This window comes from Silurus meridionalis, chromosome 12 (genome assembly GCF_014805685.1).
Source record: "Silurus meridionalis isolate SWU-2019-XX chromosome 12, ASM1480568v1, whole genome shotgun sequence".
Taxonomy (NCBI): Eukaryota; Metazoa; Chordata; class Actinopteri; order Siluriformes; family Siluridae; genus Silurus; species Silurus meridionalis.
In genome coordinates, this window is record NC_060895.1 from 16,881,772 (window position 1) to 16,894,372 (window position 12,601).

General features: G+C 40.1%; 2 protein-coding genes across 2 annotated transcripts in view; both read left to right on the forward strand.

The window, feature by feature from the left end:
* Positions 1–5,870: 5,870 nt before the first annotated feature.
* On the forward strand, positions 5,871–9,312 carry sostdc1a (sclerostin domain containing 1a). Its single transcript, XM_046862181.1, has 2 exons — positions 5,871–6,386; positions 8,298–9,312. The coding sequence occupies exons 1-2, from the start codon at positions 6,179–6,181 to the stop codon at positions 8,729–8,731; spliced, it is 642 nt and encodes a 213-aa protein (XP_046718137.1). The 5' UTR covers positions 5,871–6,178; the 3' UTR covers positions 8,732–9,312.
* A 252-nt stretch (positions 9,313–9,564) lies between these two features.
* Positions 9,565–12,601, forward strand: part of crppa (CDP-L-ribitol pyrophosphorylase A) — a 32,503-nt gene continuing 29,466 nt past the window's right edge. Inside the window, exon 1 of the mRNA XM_046862969.1 lies at positions 9,565–10,646. Within this exon, the coding sequence (XP_046718925.1) occupies positions 10,501–10,646 (146 nt within the window). The 5' untranslated portion in view covers positions 9,565–10,500. The remainder of the gene's footprint in view (positions 10,647–12,601) is intronic.

Here is a 12,601-nt window from a genome sequence, read left to right on the forward strand (position 1 = left end):
ATAACAGTTCTGCTAATCAGCAGTGAAATACAGAAATCATCAATACACCTAATCTGGGAGGACAAAAATAACATCTAAAATCCATGCAGGAAAAAAAAAAAACATTATGCCAAAGAGTGTGTTGTGTGGAATCTAATTCTATTAGTTTAACTGAATTATTGATATTACTAGGAATATCATGAACCCCACCCTGTTATTATTATGCCAGATGCATCTCAGTTGCGTGAATCTGGACAAATCCGGAACATCTGTGAGCAGTTTTAAGAGGAATACAATAATATTACTAAGTTTATCCTATTATTTCACTGGTGTTCAATGTAAAACCTGCTCATGACTTTAGAAATATGTGTTTCTCCCTGGCTGACATTTCTGTTTAAAATCATTTATACATACTGTATAATTGTAATATTCACCACATGCTAGACTGCAAAACCATTTAAAAACAGTGTGTATTGTCAAGGTTTTCGCAAAACACAAAAGTATCACTTTCTTGCAAAATAAAAATCCTGACACGGACACGTTTTAAGATGTGCAAAAGATCACGGTTTTACTGCAGAATATTGACAAAATGCGAAATGAAAATGAAATTGAAAACACTTTAACCAAATAAGAAAAGGTTTTTAAAGAATCGAGAACTACTGTGCTGCATGACTTTATGTCTCACAACACTAACCTGTTGCCCAGACACACACCATGTGCCTGGTAATAAAGTTGAGTGTGTTCACATTAAGACTTTCTGGAGGGAGGAACTTGAGTATTAGGTTGAGACCAGATTTTTGATGATTCAAATCAGAGTGGGACCTAAATAAGAACAAAGGTACTGTATTATGCCAAATTTTTCAATCTGTAAGTGTCTCTGTATCTGCTTGAGATTCCCAGACTGTATCTGTATTGGTCAGTGGTAAACAGCAGTGTTCAAGTATAATATTAAGAAAATTTGACTTTTAACTTTTAATGTGTATCCTTTCCATTCTGAACACATAAAAGGGTTGTAACCTGTTGTAAGACCACAACTGTACCCCTGCGGTTCTTGTGAAGAGTTTGACTGAATGCCGGTTCTCTCAGTGGGTGCATGTAGTAATGGAAAATTAAAAGGTAAAAAAGGCAGAAAAATTAAAAATAGAACATTATATAGCTTCAATTATTACAATAAAGTTCTCATAGATAAGTACTAGATTGGATTATTAGTCCACCTCTTTTTTATTGATCTATTTTAAAATTAATTAATTGATTTTAACATAAAGTGAGTGTAGTGTAGTCAAGAGAGGGAGGAGAGAGAGAGAGAGAGAGAGAGAGAGAGAGAGAGAGAGAAAGAGGAGTGTTATATCCTCCAAGGAAAACACTGAGAAAAAGAAAACAGAAGCATCAACTTGGTGTGTGAATTCTGGTTCTAAGCCACAGGTCCTAAGCCTCAGCTGCATTACTTAAATCCATAATTGCTCTCAAGTAAAACTGTGTACAAAACTCATCTTTTTTTCCATCCTATTTTCCCAGATTGCATTATTGTTCATACCTGCCTCAGGTATGAACAAGCCACAGTAATCCATTACCAGAAAGAACAATAAATGAAAGCTCAATGTTCATGGTTATTTACTCACTGGCATCCGCATCAGAGTAAAAACCTCCTGTGCACAAAGTTCGTGTTGTTTGCTGAACCTTTTTGGTAAGCTTTCTAAATAAAGTGCATCTCCTATTGGTATACTTGTTTAGAACATATTATTTGTTTAATATGAATAATGCATTCCTATTCAGTTCACAGAAAACTACTGCAGTTTGTTTTGGTAGTACTCAGGGGTTCATTCTCTTCTTCTTCTTCTTCTTCTTCTTCTTCTTCTTCTTCTTCTTCTTCTTCTTTCAGCTTCTCTCATTGGGGTCGCCACAGCGGATCATCCGTCTCCAAACCCCCCGTGTCCTCTAAATCTGCGTTTTTCAAACCAACTACCTGCATGTCTTCCGTCACCACATCCATAAACCTCCTCCTTGGTCTTTCTCTTTTTCTCCTTCCTGAATATTCTGCTACTGATATACCCCATTTCCCTCCTCTTGTCCAAACCATCTCAATCAGGCCTCTCTCACTTTGTCTCCAAAACGTCCTACATGCGCTGTTGTTCATTCCCAATGAAGTCTTATTGCCACCAGATGGCGCACATTTCCCTCAAATATCAATTAATGGTCCCCAGACTTTAAACGATGATATACAATGTGTGCTGGTATTTTGATAAATACAGATGCAGCAATGTTTCTGTATTCATTCCTTCCATCCTATTATACTCTAATAGCCAACTATTCTAATATAAATGTGCTATTGTCTGCATTTCCCTGATTATATAGTGAATCACTATTACAAAAAAAAAAAAAAAAAAGAAAATGCACACAATCATACATCATATATTAAAATAAAAGTTTCAGCTAAATTTGACTCAGATGCACCCTTACTGTCAAATGGGTTTAACATGTTCTTGTGAGAAGTTCGCCCTGTAAAATGTTCTCCAAGGAAATAAATCCATGCTGGACCGCACACATTGTGGTTTTTTTTTCACTCATTTTGTCCTTTGGGAAAATCAAAACAAATGCAAAGCAGTCACAGTGTGTTCTTCACGAGACGCCAACCAAGCCACACTGCACTGAATGTACACTCCTTGCTGATTTTATAAACCAATGATTGGGCTGCTAATACTATAGGATTATTAGATTGGTCATGCTGCGTGTACAGAGGAACACACAAACTGAGAGGGCATCTATTAAGCCTGTTTCTATTCACTTGTCCCTTTTTCCCCTGCAGAATGTCTCTGACAGCCCAGATGTTAGTCATTCGTTGAAAATCTGGTCTCAAGGAAGTTTACCTCTTAATCTCACACATCTTTCTGTTTTAGCCATGGATTTTGTATTTTCTCCTTCTTTAAGTTAAAGTGGCTTCGGACACTGGAAAAGGCCTCGGCCTGTCTAAGATGTCAGACATTTATCAGTGGAACATTCGCCACTTTTGAGGAGCTCCAGGAAAGTTTTCAGCTTCCCTCTATCTTGTGTTACTTTTATATTAGACTATTAGACTTTTATATTGCTCAGACCTGAAGAGTAGGTCTGAATTCCTCTTCTTGCTCTTGATGTGTCTTGTTAAACGAAGCAATTACAAGCTTTATTAAAAACCACGTTTTCTTCTGAGCCTTTACAGTCACTCTGGGAAAATTCTCTGAATATGGCATTACAAGAGAATGTATTGGACTCTGTTATAAGGTTGGGTATGAATCAAATTAGGAGTTCAAATGTTATCCGATTTATCTCCAATGTACGTTGCAGATAGGCCAGTGGTTTCTAAACACCTGGAGATGGTTTCTAATGGAATGAGTAATAAATGAATACTTCAATTTTTTTACATTTGGGATATTGTGTGAATGTGTAGACATTGCACGCCATTGTCTTTGTTCACTTGCAGCTGTTACTTTGCTTCTCTGATACAGAAGTTTAGATGTTGCCGTGGATTGTTTTAAACGTAAATGCTAGAATTAAATTTTCAACGAAATTGGCGATTATTGCTTCACTCTTCAAGGCATCGCTTGTATTACTATGGTCGCATAGGGCAAAAAATATTCAACAAAACTTAAATCTTTGTGCTTTCAGGACATAATAACTTCTCTAGGATCCTAACAAGACTCCAAATATGTGCTCCATTAAAGGAATGGTAGATTCATTAATCTACTACTCCGATTTTATCAGACAGCATTTTACAGGAGCCTTTTTTATTTCAAGAAAATCATCATATTAGTATCAAAATATTTTTAGTATTGAATATTATATCGCTCCCCAATGTATCACATGTAGATTTGTGTTGTTTTTGATGGCTATCTAATCTTGTGCCTCTCTCAATTCACCATACAAACTCAATCCAAGATTCAGATCACATCATAAAAACACAGAGATTTTTTATGTTTATTAAATACAAAGGATTTCCACACTAGTGCACTGAGCAATGAAGCTTTCCTGCTTTATATTCTGAGAACCCTGCTAATCCTGCAGCACTTGTAGAACTACAGACTCCTTTAAAAGCATCTAGAGGACGACTGTAAATTGTCCTGGATACAGGTAACCGTGCTGTGCTGCCCAGTTTTTAACAGTTTTCCTGAACTGTATAATGTACATATTTCCCCTAATCCCATAATAGTGCTTCCTGGTGCATCATAAGCTGACATTCTTTAAGTAATCCACAGAGATGTATTTGCTCTCAGGTCACATTTAGCCAGGAGGCTTGTTTTTTTGCACTGGAAGTCATACCGGCAGTGGGTGGGTGAGCTTCTGCATTCTCTTTCACTTGAAAAGGCAAAGTTCACACTGAGGGGAGCTTCTGAACGTTTCAATAAGGTGTACAATTTGTTCAAAGTCTATTTAAAGAAGTTGGCGCAGTTCCACGATCTACAGCCTTTTTTTCCTGCATACCCACTTATTAAAAAAAAGAAAAAAAAAATGCTTCTCTTAGTATTAATATAGAATTGTGATGTACTGACAGCCCATGCTGGTTGTATTCCTGCCTCAGGCCCAATGTTTCCGGATGGGCTCCGGATACACCTCAACCCTGACCAGGATAAAGTACTTACTGATAATGGCTGAATGAATGAGTGAAGCTTTACACATATAATAATAATAATTGCTGTTTTCAAAAATGGGAAAGGAAAATGCACTGAATAAATAAACTCAATGTTATACAAATTAAATGCAATCAACCTGCACACTGATCTACATGTTTAGACAAAAGTGCTTGCTTGTCACTAGGGATACTTTTTTTTTTTTTAGTAATTACCCATCTTTTGAAAGCAATGTTTTGCACCCCACCCACAAATCTTTCACAAACCTTTCCACATTATACATATATTTCTGGAACCTGGAATTAAAATGGACTTAATTGACTTTTTTTGCCTTTGATTTTAAGAACAGTTGAGAATGCAAAATATTTCCATTCTGACATAATGATTACATATTAGAGGTTTAGGAAAAGTAACAGGTTGATTAGTAAGATGCTAACTTCTGATCAGAAGGTTGGGATTTTACTGCTCGCCCGTTGAGCAGCACACTTAACTGTCAATAGCTTAGTATAGTACAAATGCTAAGCTCCAGATAAGGGCATGCATGTAAATATATATATATACACACCTGTGTGTCCTGCCCTTTTCAGCACCTTGTCTTTTCCAAGAAGTAACCAAACTAATTGATTGTATAAGGATATACAGAAAAGGGGCTTTTTACATTTACATTACCGAACAGAGAAATTATTTCTTTTCATATCCCAGCAATGTTAGATAGATGTGGTCAGAGTGCAGGTTTAGCTATAGTGCAGCACCCCTGGATCAAAGAGGGTTAAGGGCCTAAGAGGGGCACCTTGGCGATACCAGGGCATGAACCCCTGACCTTCTGATCAGTAACCCAGAGCCTTAACCACTGAACTACCACTACCGGCATCTTGTGTCGTGGTTTTACCTATTCTTCAGCTGCAGTTCATTTGAAAGTCTACTGGGATACGACTCTATTAGCTGTGCACATCTGGATCCTGATAATTACAAGGTACTTGTTCACTACATCCACTTTCCCTGGGAAGAAAATGACAATAAAACACAAAAGAGGCCTTCAGGGTGCCACCCAGGAGACAAGCAGTAGGGTTCAGTAGTTTATTAGCCCAGTAGGTATAATAATACAGTACCATTTGGGAAGTGAGTTAGAATTACCCCTGGATATGCTGCATATCATGTTCATGCGAAGTGATTTAATTCTGCTTCACTATTTTCTGCTTCCAAAAATGACCTGTCTTTTCTTTTTCTTTTTTTTTAAACAATGACATCAAATAACTCAAGTCACAGCAGGCCAGATGTTAGAGCCGCGTCCCAAACCGCACACGGTATCCAGTGGTGGTGTTTTGTTTAGACGCTCTCGGGTATTTCGGATTTTAGGGCGTGGCCTGGATTCAACTCAAAGCATGGAGAAGTGGGCGTGGCCACGTGCGCAATACGTCGCAGCGTTATTCACCTGAGCCGCCGCGTATATAAAGTCCAAGACCTCAAGAGGAAACGCTAAAATCGAGTCGAGACTGCAGCCTCATCATCATCATCATCATCGTCATCCTTAATCAACTTCCTCATCGTCCTTATCATCATCATCATCATCATCATCTGGTCCGAGTCCTTCTCCCAGAGCCATGCGCGTGCACAAGGAGGAATCGCGCAGCCTGGTGTTTTTGGTGTGCTTTCTGATGAAGACAAGCGCTGCTATAAAGAACGACGCCACGGAGATTGTGTACCCGCGCATGGCGGAGGATCCCGCTGAAGAACCGGCGGATGAGTCGGACCTGAATCGTGCGCGTGGCGGAGGCACCTGGTCCGAGAGCGCGGCGCGGGATCGAGCCGGTGAGTGCGCGCGCGTGTCGTCGGTGCGCTCTTTACGCGCCCTTCAGGACGGTGGTTGGGGACGGAGTGTGTAAAACATGCTCAGGCTGGAATTTTTATATAGTATTGTTTTATTGTATATAGAAATCCTATCTTACATAAAGTTCTTATATTTAGGGGTTTAAGCTCCAAAGTCAGCTCAGACCTGATATCTTCTAGCACCAAAGTCAGTTCAGACCTGATATCTTCTAGCACCAAAGTCAGCTCAGACCTGATATCTTCTAGCACCAAAGTCAGTTCAGACCTGATATCTTCTAGCACCAAAGTCAGTTCAGACCTGATATCTTTTAGCACCAAAGTCAGTTCAGACCTGATATCTTCTACCACCAAAGTCAGCTCAGACCTGATATCTTCTACCACCAAAGTCTCAGACCTGATATCTTCTATCAGATGCATTTCAGTTATAGAAAGCTGATTCTATAATATTCAAGAAACAAATCCATACTGAATAAGTCACTAGAAGTATTTTACATTTAAATGGTTCCCTGATTAGGAAAAACTGTTTACAATCATGTGGTACTCAGTAAAAAAAAAAAAAAGATCTATAATGTATGATGTACAACTTGACCTTTACAGTGACAATTTATACTTCAACAAGTGCAACAATGAAAGAAAAACGTAAACAAGATTCATTTATATATGATATGATTTTGGAAACCACATTGGTGATGCAGTGTAACTGGGTTATGAGGGCTCCAATAAATACATATAATCATCCATATTTGTTTGTGGGTCTGAACAGTTACATAATGGTAATAAAATAAATCTCTGCAGAGATTTTAATAAATCAAAACGGATCCAAAGACTGTTTTCTATTATATTTTTTGGAAGGCATCGATGGTTACAGAGTTTGTAAAGCTCTGCTGTAGAGTGCACAGTTGTGAAATATGGATACAGGTGGGAAGAACGTTGGAAGGAAAAAAATGGAAGAAAAAGGATAGAATGAGAAAAAAAATCGATTAATCTAATCAGGAAAACATGTTTATAGAGGTCCCTCTCAGACAGTAAAGTAAAAGAAGGAGTTTCTTTCAAAAAATTAAATGTAATACATATTTGCTCCATATCAGTTAATAATACCAGTTATTATAAGCTTAAATATAAATCTCCAGCTAAAACGCTTCACACATCCAACCACAAAAATCTATTTGTCCTAAAGTGTTTAGTTTGTCCATGTTGCCAGGTATAAAGTGTCTCAGTGAGGTTCTCAGAGCGAATAGGTGTTTAAGGATGACGCAATCATTTGGCACGCAACAGTGTTGACTGGCAAAGATGAGAGAAATCAGAGCACAATACCTGCTGACTGAATCCTGTCAGGCAGTGTGAATGGCGCCACATCTCAGTTGCTCACACGGTCTCCGGTCAGCACCATGTGCGTCTTGAATCCCTGCTACCTGAAGCAGAGCGAAAGAAAGGCCTCTCCGGTCTCCATTCATCAAACGCTGTCATAGAGAAGGGGGCTCATTGTTGCTGAGGTGTGTGTGTGGTGAAAGCAGCTTGGCTTGGGTTTCACTGTCAGGTTGTGTAGCTTGAGGGTAGAGGAATGTTCATAGAATCAGACAGCAACGCTGATCCAACAATGGATTCGACTTTTAGACAACATACTTCTCTGTGTTAAACCATTTCCTCTTCTGCTATAGGTGGAATGTGGTGAAAAGGGTAATTGTATAGTACAGACTTTAAAAAAAAATGATGCATGATTCCTTTGCAATTTTGAATTGTGTCTCATCACTGGTTGGTCATTAACTATACATTAAATAAAAAAGCATATGTTTGGACCTGCTTGTTGTCATATATATGGATACATAGTATTGCATTACAATGGACACTTTATTTATCATACAAAATCTTCCTCTAAAACAATTCCTTCTTTAGTTCCAGATCCAGGTCCGATGGGCTGCCGAGAACTGCGCTCCACGAAGTACATCTCGGATGGCCAGTGCACCAGCATTAACCCCATTAAAGAACTGGTGTGTGCTGGAGAGTGCCTCGCTGCCCAGATGCTCCCTAACTGGATAGCGGGATATGGTAAAAAGCCGAGGAGCCGCCGAGGCAGCCAGGACTGGCGCTGTGTCAATGACAAGACCCGAACCGAACGTATTCAGCTGCAGTGCCAGGATGGCAGCACCAGGACCTACAAGATCACAGTGGTGACTGGCTGCAAGTGTAAGCGTTACCTGAAACAGCACAACGAATCAGCGAACAAGTCTGAGAGCATCACGCAACGCCAGCAGGTCCACAAGCCCAAAAGCAAGAGGAAGCACCGGAATAGCAAGGTGAAAGGGAACTGGCACGAGTCGGAGTCCTGAGGCACCGAAAGTAATGTAAAAAAAAAAAAAAAAGACTTTGGACTACCTGTGAAAGAAGGACTACAGAGCTAAAGAGCTCAGAGGCAGTGTGCATTGAATATAAGGATAAAAAAGTTTGATGCCTATTTCAGATGAAGTGGCTTCAAGCTCTGCCTCCAGCAAAGTGCCACACAACCACTGCTCATGCTTCCTATACACTCCATAATGACTGTCAGTTTGGCATTTCACTATATTAAAATGATCACCTGACCATGACCCTGTCTCTCTGCGAGAAATCATATCGTACCACTGGCTGTAATATGCATTGAAAGTCAGAAAACCCTGAATATCTCATGTTTGAGAACAGCTGTGTAAATAAATACAGTCCCTGTGTGTAATGTGTGTAAATACAAAGCATTTTCATATGTAACTGCAAGATATTTACTTCTTGTTAGCAAGTATACGTTGATGTAATATATTCATGTGGTTCATCTAATCTTTCATATACGTGTTGTAATTTTATGCAGGCATTATATTGCACTATTTCATACGATGGCGATTTCGCTGTTTCGGCATAAAAAGTATTAAATGGTCAAATTTTATACGTCTCATTTTGCTGTGTTTTTTTGCTCTCTTTTCCTTCAAATGTCTTAAGGAGCATTTATGCATTAACGATGTCACAGTACATAGCCTATATCATGATTATACACACTTTGCTTGTTGGACATTGGTATGGTGTACACCACGACTCATCAGCTCTGATACAAAACTGGACCACAATATGGCAAATCACATTTTATTTTCCAGCTTTATGGAAAGGGGCAACAGGGGGTGGGGGGCACCATCTGATCATTATCCTTCTCATATGCTGGCTTCGTAGTTGCTCAATAATTCCTGATACTTCACAAGATTTCAGTTCAAATTCATTTTATTTGTGTAGTGCTTTTAGCAATGGACATAGTTTCTTTACAAAGATAAATAGTATAAAAGATATGAATTTCTAAATCAGTGCCTATAAATTGATCCCATATAAGTTTATCTCTAATAATTGAGCCTGTGGAAAATGTGGCAAAGAAAAACTCCCTGGTATGAGGAAGAAACTTTGAGAAGATCCAAGACTCAGAACAAAACCCATTCTCATCTGGGTGGCACCAAATGTCCATTCATTAGAGTTTCATCATGTCTGAGGTGTACTGTAGTGCTGTTCATGAAAATTGAGATCCTTCCTCATAGCTTTTAAGATTCTCATCACTACAATATCATTTATTTATATAATTTAACAGGAGTCCTGGATTTCTGGGGTGGCAAGATGCCAATCTGTGCCACCCACGTAGCCACGCCCCTATATAGTCTAAACAGGATCGACTTCTTGACTTGACTCAAATTCTTCTATATAACACAAGGATTTGAGCAAGAATACAGGAAATTCTTACAAATAATATATTTCACTGAGATGGCATGCTGAGGAGTTTTGCTCCCCGATGTGTGTAAGTGCAGATACTCTGCTAAAGCGAAAGTACCGCAGGCTGAATCCCAAATAGCTTCCTATAATCTTTATAGTGCACTATGTAGGCTGAAGAAGCCACTATTTCCACCCCCTCTAAAGTGAACAAGTATAGGAAGGGATTTAGTATTTGGAAGTTAGTTTCTGAACCATCATTTCGGGTTTAGAGTCGTGATTGCAGGCGGTATTTGTTAGCTAGCGGACTAGCCTCGCAGCAAGGAAAGAGCACCGGCCTGGCGACCCGGGGCTTTTCCTGAAATTTTAACCCGACCACGGCGAAGGCAGTATGGGGCGCGACGACGTTGATTTCCCGGTAGCTGTGGTTCTCCCGGCTGCTGGCACCGGGGAGAGGACAGGACTTCAGACCCCCAAGCAGTTCTGCACCTTCCTCACCAGACCACTCATCAGCTTCACCATCGAAACCTTTGAAAGGTACAGTATCTGCACCGCGATCAGACTCTCTCAGAGAAAGCTGAAGACCTGCACATCTCCAGTGAACGTTCCTAATGTGAAACCGGTGATTTATGATGATGAATTACTACCGCTGTTGTATCCAATCAGCCTAAACGCGTGTGTCTACAAATCGCAAGGCTCCGGCGTGTGTTTATAAGTCGATATAAGCGCGCTGCATTGTGGGTCATGCAGTTTTTAAAGTCTAGAGGTCCATAAGAAGGAATCACTATCTGGGTTAGCAACCCGATGATGAATGGATGGATAAATAGGTGGGTGGATGATTTAGTTAGGTCGCTTGTTTGTTTGTTTATTTGTTTGTTTGTTAAGTCACTAGACTTTAGATTGAGAGGTCATGAGTTCAAATCCCATCCCTCTGAGTGAGGCTCTTAATCCTACAGCAGATCACCTTTTTGGCATCTGCCGAATGCCAGAAATGTGATGTATATGTACGGTACAGACCAAAAGTTTGGACACACCTTCTCATTCAAAGAGTTTTCTTCATTTTCATGACTATGAAAATTGTAGAGTCACACTGAAGGCATCAAGGGCTATTTGACCAAGAAGGAGAGTGATGGGGTGCTGCGCCAGATGACCTGGCCTCCACAGTCACCGGACCTGAACCCAATCGAGATGGTTTAGGGGTGAGCTGGACCGCAGAGTGAAGGCAAAAGGGCCAACAAGTGCCAAGCATCTCTCGGGGAACTCCTTCAAGACTGTTGGAAGACCATTTCAGGTGACTACCTTTTGAAGCTCATCAAGAGAATGCCAAGAGTGTGCAAAGCAGTAATCAAAGCAAAAGGTGGCTACTTTGAAGAACCTAGAATATGACATTTTTCAGTTGTTTCACACTTTTTTGTTATGTATATAATTTCATATATAATTCCACATGTGTTAATTCATAGTTTTGATGCCTTCAGTGTGAATCTACAATTTTCATAGTCATGAAAATAAAGAAAACTCTTTGAATGAGAAGGTGTGTCCAAACTTTTGGTCTGTACTGTACATAAATAGATACAAAAAGATTGATTGACAGATAGATGAGTTGATTATTGATTGCTAGATAAATATATTGTGGATTTAGAAAAAGCATACGACAGGGTGCCAAGAGAGGAGTTGTGGTATTGTATGAGAAAGTCTGGTGTGTCAGAGAAGTATGTGAGGGTGGTACAGGACATGTATGAGGACAGTGTGACAGCAGTGAAGTGTGCAGTTGGAACAACAGACTGGTTCAAGGTGGAGGTTGAACTGCATCAAGATTCGGCTCTGAGCCCTTTCCTGTTTGCAGTGTTAATGGACAGGTTGATGGACGAGGTCATACAGGAGTCTCTATGGACTATGATGTTTGCGGATAATATTGTGATTTGTGGTGAGAGTAGGGAGCAGGTTGAGAAAAACCTAGAGAAGTGGAGGTACGCACTGGAGGGAAGGGGAATAAAAGTCAGTAGGATTAAGACAGAGTACATGTGTGTGAATGAGAGGGAGGGCAGTGGAGTGGTTCGGTTGCAGAGAGAAGAGGTGGAGAAGGTGGAGGAGTTCAGGTACCTGGGGTCAACAGTGCAAAGTAATGGAAGTGTGTTAGAGAAGTGAAGAAAAGAGTGCAGGCAGGGTGGAGTGGGTGGAGAAGAGTGATAGCAGGAGTGATTTGTGATAGAAGGGTATCTGCAAGAGAAAAAGGAAAAGTTTATAGGACTGTGGTGAGACCTGAGATGTTGTATGGATTAGAGACAGTGGCATTGAGTAAAAGACAGAAGGTGGAGCTGGAGGTAGCAGAGCTGAAGATGTTGAGGTTTTTGTTGGGGATGGACAGGATAAGAAATTAGTTTATTAGAGGGACAGCGCATGTAGGACATTTCGGAGACAAGGTGAGGGAGGCGAGATTGAGATGGGTTGGACATGTGCAGAGGAGGGACATGGGGTATATCAGTAGGAGAATG

Excerpts from the sequence above, each read along its gene's own strand:
- sostdc1a (XM_046862181.1), top strand. The coding sequence starts at position 6,179 with ATGCGCGTGCACAAGGAGGAATCGCGCAGCCTGGTGTTTTTGGTGTGC. Across the intron at positions 6,387-8,297 it reads CGCGGCGCGGGATCGAGCCG|TTCCAGATCCAGGTCCGATG; the intron begins GTGAGTGCGCGC and ends TTCCTTCTTTAG.